This window comes from Limanda limanda, chromosome 20 (assembly GCF_963576545.1).
Source record: "Limanda limanda chromosome 20, fLimLim1.1, whole genome shotgun sequence".
NCBI lineage: Eukaryota > Metazoa > Chordata > Actinopteri > Pleuronectiformes > Pleuronectidae > Limanda > Limanda limanda.
The window spans coordinates 15,714,888-15,737,773 of record NC_083655.1 but is presented as its reverse complement, the minus strand read 5'-3'; the positions used below and the strand labels follow the sequence as shown (position 1 = coordinate 15,737,773).

Here is a 22,886-nt window from a genome sequence, read left to right as displayed (position 1 = left end):
TATTTAAAACATTTACAATTTGATGATGAAAACAAACCCTGGCACATTAGCATGGAGAATTTCCCGGCTCCGCACGCAAACTTAGAGCAGGGGAGGGCCCCAGTGTGTGTGTGTGTGTGTGTGTGTGTTGCTGTGGGTGAAGCCGGCAGCTGTTTAAATTTGGTCTAACAGTGCTCTCTCTGCAACATGCCAATTTAAACACGTTCCTCAGGGACAGAAACAGAGTCTGACACTTCTCTTCACCACCTCTTTCTGTCATTTTCTCTCCATGTCCTTGTTTTCCCCCTTCCTTATCCTCTCCCTCTTCCTTACCCTTTTTCATTTTGTTCATATATAGGAATATCTCATGTGTTGCTTATGAGCTGACGTTAAATGTGAAGTCAAGCCCATGATATAAGCAATATAGCTCACTTATCTGGCAGCGACGTGGCAGTAGTACCCGGTATGATGATCTGACTCTATCTCTTTGTTCCTGTCACGTATCATCTTTAAGAGGTCACGACATTGCGCCTGATGAATAAGTCATCAGCTGCTAGGTCGCTGTAAGGTTTGATGATGCCTGTGGCTCAATTTCGAATAAACTGAAAAACACAAAGGAACCTCTTTAAAGTTCATATTTGACTAGAAAATGTTGTCTTATTTACAATTTGAAATATCTGAAATACTACAGTGACATTTTAAGTACGGACTGTGGTAGAGTAGAAAGCAGAAATTGAGGTTTAATCAGATAAACAATAGCTGTGTCCCAATTCAGGGGTTGCATCCTTCAGAGGATGCATTTGAAGACAAATTGTGGTTCAGAGGCGTGGCTAGGCTAACACCTTTAGAAGGCTCCTTCAAATGCGGCCGAATGGATACTTCCATCCACTAGAAACAAAGGCTGTGGTTGGATGCTTTCCAGCCCAACCTATTCCGGGATTCATTGCAGTTGAGTCACGAACGTATTTAAAACCCACATTAGTGTAATTAACAGCCTTTAACGGTCCAGTGTGTAAGATTTAGGTGAAAGAGATCTATTGGCAGACATTTAATATAAAATAATCATAGGAATGTTTTCACATGAGTGTTTCAACTAACTTTTAAGAATTGTTGTATTCTTTAGCCTAGAATGGGCCCTATATATGTAAATACTTTATATTAACATCAGGAGCGGGTACGCTCTATGGAGGCTGCCATGTTTTTTATAATAGTCCAGACTGGACAAACTAAACACCTTTTGAGTTTTTATGACCAGTAGATATCACTAAATCCTACACACTGAACCTTTAAAATAAAGCAGCCCCTTTTAACAAGATTGCACTTTACTGCCGTGAAGTGGTCTGCCGTTATGCCACTCTGCTTGTTTACACTGTGTGATTTTTATTCTGGCAACAAAAGCTTGATGTACTGTCTCCGCCATGATGGCTTTCCCTTTTACAGGGAAGTCGAATTAGCTCAATGACCACCACTGCATCCTTTAAGGCAGAAAAGATCAGCTAGAATAAAGGCGCAACATTCCCTCCTTGAACCAGCTTGTGTGGTGTATAAGAGGAAGAACATCATGAGCAGACAAAACAACAACTAAACTCAAGAAAGGACAGCAACTTTTAAAAATAGCTTTCTTCTCCTTTATAATTCATTTGCTACTTGTTTTACTGTTTTCTTTTTTTTGCAACTCAAAAAGCCTCAGAGAGCTTTTACCATGAACTCCCCCCAGTGGGCCTTTAATGCTGGTGGTGTCCGTAAAAACCTCCAGTGAGGGCAAATGATCCAGTATGGAGTCACACACATGCACTTATGTCTGCACACGCACACACACATGCCTCCAGTAGAATTCAATGGTTTAAAGGCATAAATAAAGGAAACACTTTAAAACGAGTGTCAACCGCGTTTTACTCGACATTTTTGTGTGTGTGGTTGGTTGTGCAAAATCGTCAAACCCCAGTGGAGTTTTTCTGATTGACTTTAACAATGTGATGAAATCTGAAGCCAGGTTGACACAGCAGGGATTCAAGATGAAATCCCTCGCCCCTGCTCATCATTTTGTTTTACAATGCATACAAACACACACACATGCACACAAACACACACATCCAGAATAAATCCCAGTAAGCACTGGGGCCCCGTCGTGGCTCTGTTTACTGTTGGACACTTAAGATATACCTTCCTTTCTCCTGGCTAACAACAACGCCTGGGGGGTTGAAGGTCTGAGCCAAGCACAAGTCACGCAACTTCCTCTCCCTCTCGCTCTCTTTCCCTCTCCCTGCATGCCCCCCCCCCCCCCACACACACACACACAAACACACACACACTCTCTCCAGCCTGACTGCCTTCATACCTGACTGCCTGGCTTGAGACATTTGGCCCTGCAGAGCTTTCCCTCTTAAACAATGTGCCTGAACGCTGTCAAGTCAAAGACGATCGCGCAGCTGTTTACTGATGTTCACCTTCACTTTGTCTCTCGTTGCAGCGCCCGAGTGAGCGTGCTTCGTGTGTGCTTCGTGTGTCATTTGTGTGTGTATGTGTGTGTGTGTGTGTGTGTGTTAGTGTGTGTGCGAGAGGAATGATTGTCCTTACCCTCTATCTCGCTCGCTCTACCCTCTGCTTACGTCTCTCCCCACCCTAAAAATATTTTGTCAGGCTCACTCATTCGATGATAATTCAGCAGAGAACAGGAGTTCACTCAGAGTTCAGGCTGCTCCTGATGCACCGAGCGCAGCAAAGGCCTGCCAGCCAATAAAAAAATAAAAGCCACGCAAAACCCTCTTTAAACACCCCCTTGTACTACATTTTTTGTTCTCTTCAATTAGTTCTTGTTATTAATTGGCCCGTTCTGACTGAAACAAACGCTTTTTACAGCACAAGCAATTGGATTTAATATGGGAGAACTTATGTACGTGAATTTACATTTTGGCAAACCTCATCTGAAATTGAAAAAAACGGGACCCAAAGCTTCTTCAAATAACCCTAACTTCATTTGACATGATCTCAGGAATCTATTTTTACTCCGGCGGGTAACGTGCTCCTGTTTTCCCATATCAAATGCTGATGAAAGGGGACCTCATCTGGCTGACGGTAGTTAGTGTATCGAGCTGTATCGGGTCAGATGCCACCTTTGGTTAGTGATCTTTCCAACCGCATGGAAACATATCGATTTACATTAGAGAACAACAGCAGGGTCCGGGTCCATCCAGTGTAGTACACCCAAGCATGCTTCAATTAAGTTAAATGGAGGTGACAGGCAAAACAAACAGTCTGAAGTAAAGTGTACCGGTTGTATTCAGACACAACCTAATGACATGTGCTGGTGGTGATCATGCCATGACAGTAACCTTGTTGAGAAAAAGAACATGGTCAGAATTGTTACCAGTGGTGATGCTTACAAAGAGCTTACACTCCAGTTCCTTGCCATTCATTCCATCACTCAGGTATCTGTACATTTAGATCACCTCTCTGTTGCAATGTTACTTTAAGTGTCCAGAATCATGATGCATTCGGCTGAGGTTCCTAAATGGAAATAAATTCAGACAAAATGTGGAGAGACAGCTGTGACAGTTTTTTAGATTAAGTTGGTTTCTTCCCCTCACACCCACTTCACTGGTTAGTGGTTTGTCTTGGTAAGATGTTGGCCCGTATCGTGCCAGAGAAACAGTGTCACGGAGTTCATTCATCAGCCGCTATGAATAGCGGCTCCATTCGCTTGGTTTAGCCATCAACAGATCGCATTACTGACACCGCTGAGCTTTTTATGCTGGTGGCCATGTTAAATTGGTTGTGCAGTAGCTAATAGGGCTTCACCGCGAGGAAACTGGTTGCCATTTGAGCCAGGATGACGTTTTCTCGGGAGTGAATTTATGTCATACCATCAGTCAGCTGATTGTGATTTGTGTCTAAGCCATTTAAAAAAGAACAATAAAGGTACAAAAACAGGGCAAGCTTGCCAATAATAAATATTATTCTTTGATCCACTTTACATTGTCTTACAATTTCAAAACAATTTATAAGACATTTTCTTTGTTGCATTCCTGCACTGTTGCTGAATGAATTCAGTTTTCTCAAATTCACTGATCCCACAACAATTGTTCTTAAACAAAACTAAGGAAGCTGTTTCTGCGCAGAAGAGCCTCCAGCACACCAAAACAAATGAAGAAATTACTGTTCCGAGCGCTAATGAGTTATCAAATGGGTTTTCAACATGTGGCTTTGGGCAGGAATAAATCTGTAAGCTATATTGCATGTTTGCATGGAGATAAACAAAGTCTATTTGTTTGTTGCGTGTGTGTGGGGGTAGGGGGTGAATATAAATTGGCAATGTTAAATTATTTAATCTCAGCCAAAAGGGGTGTAGTTTGGGGTTTAGCGTGGTTAGAGTGACGTGTTTGTAAAAATAGCACACTGCAAACCAAGAGCAGAACAAATGTTTGTAATAAGAAATATGTATGCCAAGAACATTATCGTTCAATAACTGTAGGTTAAAACAGACTCGAGATCAGAGAGGGGATGTACAATTTCTAATTGATATTACAAAATATGTAAAACAACAGCTGGGATTTGTCAGCATGTTTGTAGCATCACTGCGTGCTTTAACTGCTTCTATAATATAATCATCATCTTAATCTCCAGGGGACTTAGTGCTTGTTGCTTCCCTCCTCGTCCCACTGTGCTTCTCCTGCTCAGGCAGAGCAGCGTGCTAGGCGGTAGCTGTGACAATAATTACACAAGACAGCTTCCAACAATAGTGTTGGGCCAACAAAGGCTTCTGCTCCCTCTGCATGAGTCCTGGCTGTCTATTCACACTCACTCAAACTCAAACACACACTCTACCCGTCTGTTCACACACACACACTTGCACACAAACACACCTCCCATTGCCGCGCAGCCGCCACTAGCTGTTACAGTTAGCGTCGAAGGGGGCCCCCCTCGGCACTGATTTGAGTAATTCACTTATGGCCTTTTGTGATCCCAGGGGGCTCCACTGGTCCCCCAGGCCAACAGAGTCCAACTCCACTCAAGCGAGTTCAGTGTCTGTGGCACGAGAGGCCAGGCAGGGACAAAGCCAGTGTCATGCCTTTGATTCAAGCAACTAATGAGTTAGCTGTGAGGATCCTAAATGCATAAGGAGGCTTCTCCATTCACAGTACTCGACACATACAAGGGATTAGCATGGCTGGCCTGTCGCGCTAGTTAACAGCTTTTGTGTTGATGATTATTGCAGAGGGGGCAAACACACATGCAAGAGGGTGGGAGAGTGAGCCGACATGCAACTAATGCACAATTTATCATGAAATCAAAGGGATGGTAATAGTTGTGTTAGTTGCAACCAAGTAAATATATTAACATTTGAAACTGCAAATATGCATGGACCTAATACTAGAGTATAAATCAACAGCTTCACATTCAGCAGAAACCGGCTCATCACACCTTATCCAACCATTTTACTGGGGTCTGGGGTGAACTTTTGCCAAAATTATCAAAATATTGTTTCACCCAAACCTTAAAGGAAAGGAATGATTAAACCCTGAGCACTGGCATTAAGTTTGTCATAACAGTGAGAACGCATTACCATTTGCCCTAGAAACATTTAAATCGGCCATACATCTACCTCTGTGTGTACAGCTTGTAGCACGAAATCACAGACATTGCATGTGGAGGAAAAGAGGAAGGAGAAAAGCCTGAGCAGTGGCATTTAGCCTGATCACGCACTCTCCATGTAACACATGGAGACGAGAGGTGATTTTCTTTCAAAGAGGTCAGCGAAACAAACAGAAGGGCAGAGCCCCATCGAGAGGAAGAAGGAGAAGAGGAGGAGGAGGAGGAGGAGGAGGAGGAGGAGGAGGAGGAGGAGGAGGAGGAGGAGGAGGAGAAGGAGGAGGAGGAGACAGGGACAGAAATGTCATGGTCAAACTGTGTTTAAGAATAAAAAATAAAAGAGTTATTAAGAGAGGTGGCCGAAATGGTTGGACAGGATGAGTCTGTGAGTCCTTTTCACAATAACACTCACTCATAAAAGCAAATTGGGATGATGCTTTTAATCAAAACACAAAACTAGTGTTTAACAAGGGTTATATGACGGGTCCCATATGAAGAACCTTACAAGAATACTAAGAACCAGAGTAGATACAGTGGGATATCCTCAGAATGGACTGCAGAACCGCAAACCAAGGACTGCCCTAAAACACCACAGAGAAAACACAAGCCCAAAGCAGCATGTCGGCAAACTGTGAAGGCAGAGATGAGGGAGAAAGGTCTGACACGGGGAGAGGCCTAACACGAAGTCCAGGATGGGTCCAGATGGCAGCAGATAATCCATGCGTTATGCTCAAAGGATGGAGAGGACAAATAAATACTAAAATAATAAGTGATGTGTGTTGCATCCCCAAAACTGATGAGATGATACACGGAAATGACTAATGTCAGTCAGTCTGTTCAGTTTGTGACGCTAAGCATTACCTTTTTATTGCCCTTCAAAAGTCCGGTAACAGCTCAGGGTAAACAGGGGATTTCGTGCCACTAACAGAAGTGCAGCTCTGGCCAGTCAGCTTATATCTATCTTCAGGCTTGTTGTGACATATGACATTTAACTGATATGATGGGCTGAAGGGTGGAATTCCTTGCATCCCTTCGAGCTTGCATGCACTGTGTGCTGTGAGGCCTCAAATGTGCAATCGTCAGGTGTGAATGAAGCATCGAGAAATCAGCGTGTGAGCATTGATTCACAGCTCGTCGAGTTGATACAAATTACCCGTGAAGTTTAACTGATTCCAAGTGATTCCTAGCCCCCTCTGTGACAGGGTCAAACAACAGGGGCACATGAAAAGGTCTAAGGTTTTGACCTTCGCTTTGTTTGAGTGTTCACTTCAAAAAAGCTTTCGACAGATGTAACAATGGGTTAATGAGCTGTGCAGACAAGTACCTATTATGGGAGCCTATAATAGTAGAATCCTTCATCCATCCATTATCTATACTTATCCTTTGAGGGTTGTGGGGGAACTGGACTGATCCTCACTGACATTGGGTAAGAGAAGGGGTTCACCCTTCAACAGGTCACCAGCGTATCGCTGGGCCGACATACAGAGACAAACAATCATTCACACTCTCATTCACACAATTTGGAGTCTCCAATTAACCTAATCCTCTTCTGCGTGTCTTTGTGACACGCAGAAGAGGAGGGAGGAGGCCAGAGGACTTGGAGAAATCCCATGCTGCCATGGGAAGATCATGCAAACTCCACACAAAAATATGGGATTCAAACCTGGAGCATTTTTTACTATTAAGTGCTAACCACCGTGCAACCATGCTGACCACTAGGTTCCTTCAAACAACCCAAGTTATCCTGATTCTCAGAAGCATTTGAGGTAACTGTTTATGTCAGCATGCTAACACTGAGCAAACAAAGAAAGATTGATGAGTTTAGGAAGATGACAAACATACATGTGTACTAGCAAGGGCTTCATTGAGTCATAGACAAAGTGAACAAGCTGCTAATTGAATCACACTTTGAATAAGAATGTGAATAATGTGGGGGTCGTAGTGTATGGTTCACCTTCAATTTCAATAGCTCAGACATTTTGCTTCAATTGACCATGTCTTGACCTTTATGTTGCTAAGCCTTGTCACTTCATTTATAGTCTGTGCAGCTCGCTGATTTGCCTTGGCCTCTGCCCTAGCGTCTCTTCTGCATTTGGGTTGTGGAGTTTAGGGAAAAAAAAAAAGTCCAGGGTCACCAAGAGTTTAGTAAACACAAAGACCATCTATAATCTGACCTGAGCACATTTTCACCCCTGAGCAAAGACTCCATTCAGGAACAGCTATCCCACTGCAGCACTTCCCTCTTTGGGAAATTAAATGGTCTGCACTTGTGTTGACTCGATGGGATACAGATTTGACATGAAAAAGATTAACCCACAAATAGTGGTGAAAGGGGGCTTACATCCATGAAATTATCTTAAATTTGTAGATGTGAGAATTAGGACCTAGACTGATGGTTCTCTCTTGTCCCCCCCTTCCTCTCTTGGTTACAAAATCACCTCCTGTCTGTCGGCTGTCGTCACAAGTGGCATTTGCGTGGTGCGGGTCTTCCTGTGGCCTTTCTCTTCCTCTTTTGCTTTAGCTCACCCAGTATTTAGAAACAGACAGACACTAAACATCCTGAATGTGGTGCGAACACATTCAGAGATATGGTTGCTGTATGGATTATGTATATATTTATATATATAGGTTATCAAACTTGGCAGAGATGCAGTACACTTGCACCTGAATCTCTCATCACATCTGTGTGTGTTTATATGTGTGTTCCCATTCCCTGTCAACACCCCGAATGGTCCGACAGCTATGAGGGAAGGTGGGGCCATAATTGAGGACTTGTAGACACACACACACACACACACACACACTTATAAATGCACCCCCTGTGATGTGGATACACTTACACCACAGGCATTTATATTTGGGCATGAGATTTGTTTTGGTGGTAATTTTAGGGGTTGTTATGATTTATTGCAATACACAGGCACATTTTCAGAGCAGATCATTTACTAAAAGCCAGACTGCACTGAATTCATCTAGATAGTTGTTGTGTCCATTCATAATTTTTTTTTTTATGTTTACCTCTGCAAAGGTTTTAGAGGATTTAAGATACAAAAATAAAAAGAGTTTTCATGTGAATACTGGCTAAAGTAACCAGAATAACACTGGAAAAGAAAGTATTATCACCTGCAGCTTAAATTCTCAAAAGCATGTGGTTGGTCATTCTCTGTCCATGCTGGAAATGAAACATAAATATATTTTTATGAAGTATGATAGCTGTAATAAATACAGGAATATTAATAATTATAACTGGAGCCATTGCGTGTGAGATAATCCCACTTGTCTGGCAAGTAATTTTACAATCCCTTGAAATGAGCAACAATAAGGAAACAAGTGTTCGGACAGCTGTGAGAACAAGAAAACTGAAAAAAAAGTGGGCTTCTTGTAAAATGTGACAACTATGGATGATTTTAATCGATTGAGGTGTTAAATACCACTGAAGGTTGATGCTGGTCACAGATCATAAAACAAGCCTCTGTAAGCTTTTTTCCAGTGTTGCTCTGGTTGTTAAACTTGCCTGAAATCAACTTTAATTGAAGTTTCTTCAGGCATGTCCCTGTACTTTGGGCAGATGCTTTGAAAAGATAGAGCAGAAGAAGAAGATAGAAAACTTTATGAATTAAATGCATGAATACTTAATGAAAACATGCAAAAAAAAGGTTAAAAGATCGACAAAACCAAGTCAGTGTGCAGCTGCACTAGAAGAGGTGAAGGAAAGACTTATAATCTGATCCCAAGAGTGAAGATGAGTACGGTGAGAGAGGGGAGAGAGACAGACATGATGCAATGAGAAATACATATGGATTAATGGGGTGTGATGTGAATCTGATCTCAGCACCACGCGGGTCAAGACCTGAGACTGTGACAGATGTCGTCAAACTAAGCTTCTGTCCCACCTCATCAAAGAACCAGAGCGCATGCTGTCAAAATAGCCACCATGGCGTGTAGACTGCAAAACACACACTCTAGCAAAAACGCAGGTGCCAACATTCAAATCTAAAAGCTACCTCGCTCAGGGGCACGACGTAAGTAGTATTTTTTTTAAGGAAAAGAAATACAAGGCCTCTTCAAAGGATTTGGACCATTGGTGGTCACAAGTTTACATGTTTTACAACTTTTATTACGAAAAATGCGTTTCAACCTTACAGACAAACAAAACAGAAATCAACTATATTGACATACAAACCAAGCCAGCAGCTACTTTTAATGCATTACCACAAATTACATCAACTGATATCAAGCCCATGGCAGAGCAATACAACAGCCTTATTTATAGGATGACAGGCCGAACATTAGGGAGGACGTTCCGTCCTTTATTACGTGGTCCCCAGGATCTCGCTCTTAAAACTCCCATCTGATTCTCATCACAAGCTCTGCTGACTTATCATCTTGTTAAAGCCTATTTCAATTTATATAAGTCCAACAGGCACCAGAGCTACAGTGGATGGGGGGAAAGGAGGACAGAAAGAAAGGAAACTTAGAAAGGATTAAGACCTCTATCTATTTAGTCTTTTGCAGGTGTTTTATGATACAACACCCTGTCAGCATCTCAGCAATAATAACACAATTAATAACAATTTTTAAATGGAAAGAATTCCTTGTAAAATTTGCTTTTAATAAAGAAATCCTCTCTAAAAATATGGTTGTAACCTACTTAAAGTTTCTCAACAAAGCAAAATTCTAGTTTTAATAATGAGATATTTTTAAACGCAGTGAAACACGATCAAGCAAATCAGACTTTAAAAGCACGTACATCACCTGAGGAGAAATAAAGGCAATGGGGGCAGAAAGACAAAGGAGGGATAGTTAATCCTCAGGGTAAATATTTAACAAGCTCAGCAATTACAGTGAGGGCAGAGAACAAACATGGAGGGGAAGAGAATTACAGCCTGCTGACTGTCAACACACATGTCCTCATGGACCTATAGGGCTTGGGTATCTGACTAGAAATGCTAAAAATATCGATACGCTGACCTAAAATACAAAATTATAAAAAAGATTGGACTTAAAGTTCCACACAGCCTGTAAGCTATGCAATTATGATTTTGGCTTTGTACTATTAGGATTGTTTTTTGTAGGACTGTTACCCTCTGGACATGTGGTCCGTTCTGCAGGCTTCACCTATGCCTTGAATTACTCAAATGTGATTATATGTATTTCTATTGTGTCCAGATAACTATTGCAGCATATGCACTGAAAGAAAGAGAAAGCAGTGTCTCCTGCTTTTAAGTTTTAAGTCTGCATGTGTTTATGAATTTATCAATAATTTAATTTTTTGTCCATAATTGGGCACTAATGCTGAATTTTCTGCTAGGTAGGCATGAGGAGTATGATGTTGTATGATGATTAAGTAAATCTTTGTATGTTTGCTTTTTATCAACACACGCACACAAAGAGCAGAAAGGATATATTTGCATGTATTGAATATAGGTGCACATCGTTTACTGTGCTCCACCCATGAGCAGTCACGCAACAGCGAGAGGGGGAATCTCAGGTGCTTCCAAAACCACCTGTCACTCTTGAAACCCTCTCACACACTGTACACGAGATACAGATAAGTCAATAAACCAGAGTCTTAAAAGGGCAAGGCAGGTGATACAACCCAACCTGAAGCCAAATCCTGTACTCACTTAATCACAACTAACTGAACTGGACATCAGTCTTGACTCAGTAACAACTCCACACAGTCCCCCCCAGTGGACAAACAGAAGAACTCCATCACATACAAGCAGAGAAATCTTTATTCTTCCTGTGAAAAACTGACACCAAATGACACCTTAAAGTTGCGGTTTTTCATGGTTTCATGTAATGCTGTCAGGGCATTAGTCACTGAATAGCCCCCCCCAAAAAAAAAAGAGGAAAAAGAAAGATGATTATGACTGTTGCTACAAACCACAGGAAGGATGTGCATGTGTATGTGTTGCTCATCTTAGAATTTTTTTTTTTTATACTGTTAAAGGTTTAAATATCAGTGGGGGAAACTGTAATTGGGAGAGTCAAGTGAGTGGACCGAAGCAAGATGCTTACAGAACCAAATCCCCCCCCATGTTCCACTCTAATTAATCCCATTAGTGTAGCATCAAAAGACAGCTAAGCTGGTCACTTCTGCCACTGATAACAAGGCATCCAGCAGAGGCCAAGCGATCAGCTACAAGCTTTGGCATTAATGCATGTTCACACAGTTCAGAGTGGAACATCCTGAAATATTTACAGACAAATGCCACCTTTGCGGTTCTGACTGCAACTTTGAGGTGACCCATTAACACTGCTAAAAAATACACAAGCAAAATCACCTCTCTCTCTTTCAACAGGTTATACACACCTTTCAACACTTTTATTAGTTCCACACACATACACAAACACGCCTGAACCGTCTTCATTTTCCAGCTCTTCACTTTTCTGCTCTGACACCCATCATCACTCTTCCCTGAGGCGTGATGTGCGGTCTTTAGCTCTCTCTCTCTCTCTCTCTCGCTCTCTCTCTCTTTTACTCACTCTGCGTGAGCCATTATCCAGGAAAGGCACCTTTAATAAGTCCGATTAGCACCTGTACTGCATCTTTGCGTGATGGCTAAGCTAAATGAGCATTTGTGGGTACAATAACTGAGTGTTATGTGAGTGTGTGTGTTTGTGTATGTGTGATCCTAAAGTTGCATGACTCTAGCCAAACAGGATGCCAGTGGTTGGGTGCCATGCCAAACTGAGGGTAGCGGATGATGGAGATTAACGGTACTGTAAGGATCACGGGTAAAGAAGGTAGAAGAGGAAAGCCATGGAGATGCTGATGCAAAACTTTCTCAGCTGGTCAGACCCTCAGAAAAAAACAGCTTAAAATGAGGAATTTCTTCCTGAAGACAGTGAAGTTCCTAACATGCCCCCCCAACCCCACCCTCACCCTATTTCAACTTTATTGCGCACATTTTCCAGAAAGACGAGGACAGTGGTTAGATGCTCATTTTCTTGAGCCGTCACATCCAGCTGTCCAGTGGCTGCCGTGTTAATGAAGCAGCCACTAAGGCCACCAGCAACCATGAATATTTATAGGGGATTGTGGAGAATAAGGAGGGAGGTGTTCAGTGCATGGTGGGAGGGTTGGAAAACAAGTGTGCGGCTCTGTGTACCTCTTAATTACATTTGTCTATAAGACAAATAGTACTTCATAGCTGCTGCCACAGAGGTTTTCTTCAAATCATCTTAATAAAACCTCAATTACAAATCAAATAAAGGAAGCTACACAAAAACACAATATCACTTGCACAATAAAACAAGAACAGAAATTTGTGCTATTTAATCTTTGAATTATCTCTTCCTCTGAATCAGAGTCAGTTCATGACACAGAGCTCAGAGGATTTTTTACTCATGACACAGACAGAAAAAAATTACAGGTTATTCCCAGATTCTAAGAGATGACCAGAATGTAACAGGCAACTATTATCTGTCCTTATCGTTAGTTGCATTTTAAATGGATTTAGAGGTCACATGCTATCGACAAATATTTAAGAGCGTGAACATGAGTTGACCATCTCACATACAGCAGCCTGAATGAACAAGGGTTTGAAAGACAGTGTGTGGTGGAAAGCAAGATTTAACATCTTTAAGTGACTCTTTTTGTGGCAATATGATACAAAATGCAGGTTGTTTTTTTATCTTAAACCAGGATAAAACTCCCTATACGGTTGTAAATATATTATCATATTAATAACTTAAATATGTAATGTTATCAGTGTTTCAACATTAATTTACATAGGTTAATGGGTTTTCATGGCCAGGCAGCATATTCAGATTCCCTGTAACATATCTACTATATATTTATCAAAGATAAATGATATTACTCTATGCCAATTTTCCGACACTGATTTTCTATTATCAACAACATATCAGTCACACTTGTATTAACTCAAAGCCAAACACTTTCACATGCACACATGAACCATACAGTCGAGCCCATTCCACAACAAATAACAACTTTTTTACCCCCTTACCTTGGAAGAAACTTTTGACGCGGAGGTAGGAAACTGCAAGGCGCAGCACGGACAGCTTGTCCAGCTTGGAGATGACATCCGGGGGAAACGGCAGCAGGCTGGCCAGCCGGTCCAGCTCAGCGTTCAGCCTGTCCCGGTGCCGCTTGGACGGGTTGGTTTTCTCGCCACTCGAGGACGGCTTCCTGAGGATGACACAGACAGGAAGGGAGAGAGAGAAAGAGAGGGGTTCAGAGGGCACTGGGGGATGTGTGTGTGTGTGTGTGTGTGTGTGTGTGTGTGTGTGTGTGTGTGTGTGTGTGTGTGTGTGTGTGTGTGTGTGTGTGTGTGTGTGTGTGTGTGTGTGTCTGTGTGTGTGTGTGTGTCTGTGTGTGTGTGTGTCTTAATCATTAGTCACAATTTAAAATAAGCTGCAAACTATTGTGGTTTTAGCTATATGGTCCAAACATAGTGGAGAACCACCTCAACAAGAAATAAGACACAAAAAGTTGTTTTACTTCACTTTTTGGAGTCATTCTTCTGTTAACGGGAACATTCGTACATGACAGAGGCCTTTTCATAAAGCTTACAGTCTCCTTGCTATGAGCAGTGATATAGAAACTGTGGCCAAGACCCTGTTTATATGGGTCTTAACATAGAAACTTCCAAAAACTCTCTTTGTGTACTTTACTCATTGTTCACTGTGTTCCTATTACATTTTTTGATTATTCGAAGGAAGTTTTATTCATTAATGTTATAGTTGTTAGTCATTATTGGGAAACAACAACTGATGAGGTAGGGTAAGCTACCTTGACAACAAGAGACACATGACCAAATAAACCGCATTTCCGTCTGACTCAGCTTTCCCCAATACATCATGCATGCACCACAATGTGCTTCCTCCAATGATCTTTTATCTTTTTTTCATGAGACGCATTTGAATCTTTGCGTTTATGAAAAATATCTATGTTTAATCTGCGGCTATCTCAATCTTCTCAGTGATCACTGATATTGGTATTGGTAATAGGTGTTTTAATACACGGCACCGTCCCTCTCAGTGTCGCAGAGGATGTCCAAGTTAGCTTGGACACAGAGTTGTGTGTATTCTAATATGGAGTATACAGCTTTACCAGCCGAACTCAACTTGATCCGCATATGTAATGGTCAGATCCGATTTCCGCAGCTGAACATTTCTGTCCATCTCAACAGAGACGGAAAACTTTTACGTGAATGCATGGACTTTGTTTCATTGCGATGGCCCAACTGATAATCCCATTTTTACACTTGTTGCTATTGAAAAATATCGAAAGGAATAAATGTGAATGTCAAGTTTTAATCAGAGCATTTGGCAAGAGTTTACTTCACTTGGAAGTTAAAAAAATATGCATAGAGAACCCATCAAATCTTGAATCCATAATTAGACAAGTAAAATTCGGTAAATGGCACCTAATTATAATTCACAGTCCTACAACATCCAGTGGCATTAGAGGCAAACTAGAACTCCAAATGCATATTTCAGTCCACATACAATAGTGATTTGATGTGGCAAACATTTCCTTTCAGATCAGCAGCGAAGGCGGTGCAAAACATGAAAACTTTATAAATGCCACAGGCCTTGTTAAATTACCACTTCCCTCTTCAAAATCTTATATAACCTACATTCACTATTCATGGCATCAGCTGACAAGTTAGTCCAAAAAAAGGAGACCTCAATTTACCCATAAGTCAACCCCATTTCTACCTATTTGGATATACATTTTTAAAAGTAAGCCAAGGTGAGTCGTAAGATGCTTATAATTAATCAACTTTAAATATGTGGGAAATTTATAATATTACATGTATATATGCAATCAAATGCTGTGATCATTAGTATTACATCTGTAAACCTGTTATTCAGCACAACATTTCCTCCAATACCAACTGGAGCTCACGACTTGGTCATCTACTCTTTAAAAAAGCAATTCATAAGGTCGACACTTGTGTTTTCCATAAAAGCAACAATAAAATGTGCATCCCTATAAACCACACAACACTGATGTGACAAAAACAAAAACCCATTAAAGCATCAGCTCCTTAACTGTTTTTGGACGGGCTTCCTCCTCTTTCTGCCCGCGTACATGCAGTCTCCCGGAGGGATCATGGTCATGCGCTCCGCGGAGGTAACAGGTGCGCTGCGGAGGAGAAAGAGGGGACGTTAGGTTCACATGTAAAAGCCATGAGCACTGATACACGTCCCCACACGTTGCTGAACATTACAAGTCACACATTGAGGTTAAATATGCAGTTAGCTCATCTTTAAAACAAACTTAAAATCACCTTAATTAAGTCAAAGACCTTTTTAAAAAATCACACATTTAGATTCAAGAATAACACACCGGTGCAACATCTATTTAACATTTATAACAGTGCAAACACATGCTGGACCCTTAATGAAAAAGCAATGCAATTTGCAATAAAAAAATCAAATCACACCAAAAAAAAATAAAGTCCACTAACCCAATATCAGTGTGGGTGTCAGTTAATTCCAGTATAGTGTTGTTGGCCGCTGAGCCACATTCACTTTAAGTGCAGAAAAAAAAGGGAGAGACGCGTCTCCCACAGGGTGCACCGGCTCGGGAACGCCAAATGATGATAAGTCCAAGGAAATCAAATAAAAGCGCAGAGGTCCTGTGTGCTCCGCTCCGAGCTGATGTTTCCATCAGCTGCGCTCTGCTCGGGGCAGATGTTGGCTGATGCTTTATACCCAATTGAGTCGCCTTCACTTCCTCGCGTTTCAGGTGGCGGATTCCACTGAATGACATGTCGAGCCCTTCGCACGCAACTCTCTGCCTCACAAACACAACAGCGACACACACACACACGCACATACACACGAGGCTTATGCTGCATTCAAGAGCCCCCTGTAAAGAGGAGACAGAGTTTAAGGAGAGATATGATATTGCGTCTTTATCTTAAAGGTTCAGTGTGTATGGTTTGGGTGAAGAGGATCTATTGGCAGAAATCGAATATAAATTAATCCTAGTGATGTTTTCCCTACTGTGTGATCTTCTAAATTGTGCAAATTGTTGTTGTCTTTAGCCTATGTTTACAAACTTTATAATTACATCAGTAGTGGGTCCTCTCTACGGAGGCTGCCATGTTTTATACAGTTGTCTAAACTGGACATACTAAAAACCTTTTGAGTTGTTATGGTAACTGAAGGCACAGGTTATCTTGTATGTTTGGAAGTGGAAGTTGAGCTGCATGAGGGCTATTCACTCGCAACATGAAACTTCACTATTAGATGTCACTAAATTCTACACACTGAACCTTTAACACTGTTGCCTGTCTGATTTGCAAACTATATTCTTCAAACTTCGAAAATAGACTGTTAACAAGCGTCACTTGATAAATGGCATTGCTCTGCATTAATTCAGACTTTAATGCGGTTCAACTTTAGCAAACTATTGGCCTACTCCTACTTATACAGCCACACTAATAATTTAACTTTCTCCAGAGAGGCAACTCAGTCAAAAGAGGGCAATCAGGCAGTTGCTCGGCCCACCCAAGTATTTGTATTCAAAGTTTGTATTGCTGCTTTCAACTGTATTTATGTCCCGTTTGCGTTCAAATGTGGGTTTCCCTATTGAGCTCCCTCTACGTTTGCATATTTCCGAGGAGTCGTTGAACGCGGCGGGAGACCTCAGCTCACAGCCGAGCGCGGTGAATACACACAGATCAGACACCGACCTGCGGGACTCACAGCCAGGCTGCCCGCGGTGCAAGCGGCTCGAGCAGCGGGGGCTGGAGCTGCAGGCGCCCGGTAGAGGAGCAGGAAGGACCGGGGGGTGGACGGGACCGGAGCGGACCAAGCGATCAGACACCGCGGGACTTGTTTTTTTATGTGTTTAAAAACCAAAACAAAAGCATTCATGTGGCGCGGATCTAAATCGAGGCGCTGGACAAAATGTGATTCCGCCGTGAGTGTGAGAGGAATAACTGAGCATCTTATATGATCGATACTCATGTGCAGAAATGATCGTGGATGGTTTTGAGTTCTTTATAATTAAAGTGCAAAATCCATACCATTTTATTTTGTTATTACAAGTGTTGTGATCATCAGGTTGAACTATGGGCTCAGTTTGAATTATCGTTCGATCAATTGCCAAGAGACAGACGATGCTCAGTGTTTGTAAAAGGTGGAGTTATGTGCCCTGAAAACACTGCAGGACAAATGGAAATATTGAATTCATTCACCGGTTAAAGCAGATTAACAGTAAAGGAATGCCAAGTTATGTTTATAATAAATGACACAGTAGTAAAGGGTTGAAAACAAAGCATTAATTGTACATTTGATCTCGAGGCATATGTGTTTTTTCTTCTGCTGGAGAACTTCCTTGTTTCTATTCGGTGCTGCTGCTTAGCACTTGCCTGCAGAGGTAAATGGACAATACATCGACACTATAGCTGCAAATACACAGAGCTCTGATATTCGTTTGTGAGGCATATGATTCTGCACTGGATGTATGGAGTTGTAAGTAAAGGACACACATATTAAATCATATGCTTTACTGTTAAAATAAACACTTAACTCGGTTATTATAATTCTATCATGTTTTTGTTCTTTTATTTTGTAAAGAAATCAACAGTAGCCTTTGACTTTAACTCAATAAAAGTGGCATACGATATATTGGATCTCTTGTGTGTTGTCATGGATAAACATGGATTATCACCGCACATGCATGTGTAAAGGCTGCATGACAGTCCACTGTGCTGCGCCCTAGTGGACAAATCTATGCACTGCTAATACCTTTTGAGCGCACACACCTTATTGTATATTTATGTGCAGTAAATCATGCATTACGATGGCAGAGATACACTTTTCGTCTTTAAATAAAGATGACATAGTACAGGAAAATCCCCTCGGTGATGATGTGCCACATGTGATTACACCTTCACACACACACACACACACACACAACACACAAACACACAAACACACAACACGCACACAAATCCTCACACACACACACACACACACACACACACACACACTAACACACACACTAACACAAACACACACACACAAAGGCGGTGGAGAACAGTGTATGTTGAGATGCTTTGAATGACAAAAACAAAGCGGAGAACAAAGAGAAAACAGAAGCCAGAGGAAACAACACAGTAACTTATAAGCACAACGATCAATTACTATAATCAAGGTAAATTATGATCGCTCACTTCTGTTAAATGCAGTATTTAATCAGACCATTGCACGACATGCTCTCCCTGACAAACAAATATGGAAAACAAATTGACAGAATTAGATCACATTCTGTGTAGCCCTGTGATATCTGCACCCCGACACATCAATGATCTGCACTCAAAGACAGCAGGACAGTCTGCGGTCACATGACCAATATGTGGCCATGTGATGTGGCTCCACCTACCAAGATTATTTTGGGAGAGCTCTGAGAAATGTTTGTCTAACTAAAGCTTTAATCTGTAAAATGAGGAGACCTCGGCAGACCCACAGAAGCTAGAGGGATTCAGAATAAATCACTGTTTAATCACCACTGGTCCTCATCAATGTCAGAACTAATGCAGCCAGTGTATGAGAGGAGCAGGACTCAACCCCTTGTCCCTGGCATTGATGTGACAATGAAACCCGACTCATCTAAAATTCAAACCTCATTCTTCTTCTCTCCCGGCTCTGCTTCAAAACGTAGAATGTTTTCTTACGCAACAGTGGGATTGCACCTTTGACAGAGCAGATGGCTGTCTGTCATGGTACTGTGTGATGTTTCATTTGTTGTGACAGGTGGGGTAGGGGATCTGCGGAGGTCCTGAGGTCGTGTTAGCACCGTCAATGGCTGCCATTAAAGTTACAGGGGGGCTTTGGTATCAATGTAAATCCACTGGCAACACTATCCAAGCCGCCCTCCAGATTAGCCCAGGCTTAAAGCTCCACTAACGCTGCTGGGGCCGACCTTTGCACGCAAACCACATGTGTGTGTGTGGGCGCACGGCTGTTTCCACTGTGCCCGCGCGCATGTGTGCATGCAGTACGAGTTTGAGTGTGTGGTTAAACAGCATTTCAGAATAATGAGCGCTGAGCAAAACAGCACTCATTGAAGGCAATCTACCAGGTGCAATAGTGTGTCTCTCATTGATTAAGATGTCTCCGTTAGTATCACCATGGGATTTCAGGAGAAGTGCAGGGCCCGTGACGTGACAAGTCTGATTCTAATGGACATTCATTATTAATGGGCGGGTCAATGCCGGAAAGCACCAAACATACACTAATTACATCTCTGTCGCTGTCATTTATGGCAAGTCCTTTATGTCGTTGATCGATACGAGATTGCTCAGTGAGACAAAACAGTCAAACTCACGCATACTAGTATATCTAGACCATATTCATTCATCAAGCCCATGTGCATCATTAGCCGTGTCTAGGTGGGGTCATTAGAGGGGCTGATCTCAGTCACAGAGGACCCTGAACTCTGAGTGGTAAAGAATGGTTCATAGACTTGTGCTGTTGCAGAGCACAAATGCCATGGTCAGGATTTGTCGAGCTGCAGTGTAATCCATGTCAGCATTGAGTTGTTAATGGACGAGACCAGCTCAAGTGGTACTGTGAGGTCAGGACCCCCGAGACCTGCAGGGAATATGGTACAGACATACGACACGTGTATGCATGCATGCTTTCATGAATACAATAAACAATAGTGCTGTTTCAGCTGTTCTTGTTCGTCCACCGAGACACTGGGCCTTTAGTATTTGATATCACAGCTGAGTAGACTAACGTTTTTCAGGGTGCAGGAATTAGATCAGCTTTGACCAGATAGGACACAAACCTTTAATCCAGGACAAATTTACATAAAGAGGCACACAGCAAAATAGTGGTGCTGATACCATATAAAAACTACAAAATGATAAGTGACTGATCCTCTGTTACTGATCTGTAAGGCTATGAGATTCAGTCATATTATTGTAGCCCACGAACAGGACATTATATCTGAGGGGTATTAGGACTTCTAAAGTGTGTTCTTCTCTTGTGCAAGTATAAAATACCACCACCATGTATCATCAAAACTATAGTCTTTGTTCCTGCAAATAACATTTCCACCATTATGTTGTAATAATTTGTCAGAAAAATTCAGAAAAGACTTAGAAAACTGTACAAAACTGTACATCACAAAACTTAACTAACAAAGCAGTAATCCATTTATTTATCGGTTACAAAGTTGTATATTTAAGTCTTTCAGTTTGTGTAGTTCAATTTCAGATCTGAGCTCCAAATGAGTATTTAGTGTTATGCTTGATACATGTCACGTAGCTGTATCACCCAGTGGAGCCAAATACTCCACCATATATCTCACACTTGTCCTTTGCCGTCACGGTTCTGTCAGTCCCTGTATCAAGAGCTGTGTCAGTCGCTTTAAGAGGGAAAATCTTATGTCGGGCCTCTGTGGGGATAATCTTTTGTTGACATTTGGATTGGGATCTTCAATGGGTTTTTCATGGTCTTTACCAGGGTCATATGGAGGTTGTCTTCCTCCTCTGCTCCCCTCAACCTGCTCCATACCATGTGTGTTGTTCTGTTTTCATGTGCGAAGTCCACAGAAAAAAAGAGGGGCACACAGAGAAAGACATAAAAAGATTTTCAGTGTTATGTAACACCAATGAAGCTGGGAAACCCTGCAAGCAAATGAGTCACAAATGAATGTTGACAGCGGAAGGCAAATGTGAACTCAGGCAGCAACTCTTTGTTTGGACACTGTTTGCACCAACAAGTCCCAGGCTATGATAGTTGAGCATGCTGACTATTGGATATGCTGCAGCTGTCATCAACAGCAGTTTAAAATGTTAGCAGTTTGATGGATGTGTGAAAGCGCTGTCAGGTCCTCAGACAGAAAGAAGGTAAAGCAGATGGGGAAAGAGAAAAATGTGAGGTCCAGTGTCCTCAGAGTGGAAGCTCCAGAGGGTTCAGCTGAGTCCTCCAATCCCTGCACCCTATTAAATCACCCAGTTATCAACAGTCTAGCTGGTTCACATTCATGTTCCCTACCACCAACATTCACAGATAGAAACGCACACATACACACACACACAGTATAGCCCTAGGTGATGCACATCTGAAAACCGCGCTGGCTTGTACAGCCAGAGGCCGATGGCCACAAAGTGAATCTCATGGTAATGGCGGCCCAGCTTCTGGAGAAGACTGACAGACTGGGAGAAACTAGAATTAGAAAAAAATAGTTTACATTATTTATCATTTACATTATGACAACACAGTGAGGTGGACTTTTGACCTTTTGAAAAGAAAAACTTATTTAATGCATGAGACATGTGTGGTTTAGCTTAATAATAAGTATGAATTCTCAAGTTAACTCCAACAATGTGCCTAGTGAGGTCACAGTGAAATGGACTTTCAAAATCTAACAGTCCAAGCAAATGCTTGTGCTAAATTTGGAGAAATTCCCTCAAGGTGTTCCAGGTATGGGACGGACAGACAACCTGAAAACATACTACCTCCGGCCGCAGCTGTCGCCAGCAGGATTCTATATCCGACAGAATTGGCGTTGGCAAAATGTGGCACCACTGGAAGAAACTTCCTTTGCATTTCATCTCAGCCTAAAAGTTTACACACACAACCGTGATGGAGCAAAGCATCATCACAATTCAAGAAGATTTAAACTGTATATTTCTTTTGAAACAGTGACAGGAGTCCTGAGAGAAGCTAAGTGAGACACATTCTCCCACGATCATTACATCATGATTAACTGCTCCAATCGATACTTACTGTATGCTCCGTGAGTTCTCTTGAATTTAGAGTTTGGATTCAGACAGAATCAAGTTCCTTTTATCAGCCGGTTTTACCACAGACTAGACCAGTTGAAACCTATGAGGCAGACACCTTCCCTAGTAGCAGAGGTGGTTCAAATTCCTCAAAAAAGGAAAACATTACGGTTTCTATTTCTTTATTCCTTAATGAAGTGACTGTCTTCTCTCTGAGTTATTACTAACATCCCTGAGTCTGTGACCTCCATGCATCTGTGTCCATAGTTTCTGACAACATGACTACCGTATTGACAGTTACAGTCAACGCAATTAAATATTATTCATTCCAAACAAAAACCTTATGTGAGTGAAAACAATATGAGGGGAAACTGAATGAGTCACGCCATTTGCTGCCCACATGCCACAGTGATGCTAATAAATACCAAATGTATTTCTCTCTCTCGTCCAGTTTGTTACAGCTCACACATGGTACTGTACGTCTGAGCACTCAATCTGCCACAGTCCTGGAGAGGAAAGCTTCCCTGCACTGAGCGATGCTTTTCATTAAACTCTGCAGGAACCCTGTCGCCTGCCTGTCGG

The 22,886-nt window shown here is 41.9% G+C and overlaps 1 protein-coding gene across 1 annotated transcript in view; it reads right to left on the bottom strand.

The window, feature by feature from the left end:
• LOC133027136 (uncharacterized) overlaps positions 1-15,663 on the bottom strand; it is a 60,367-nt gene extending 44,704 nt beyond the window's left edge. The window contains exons 1-2 of the mRNA XM_061094161.1: positions 15,602-15,663; positions 13,548-13,729 (exon numbers count right to left, since the gene is read on the bottom strand). Of these exons, the coding sequence (XP_060950144.1) occupies positions 13,548-13,729; positions 15,602-15,663 (244 nt within the window). The remainder of the gene's footprint in view (positions 1-13,547; positions 13,730-15,601) is intronic.
• Between the last annotated feature and the right edge of the window lie 7,223 nt (positions 15,664-22,886).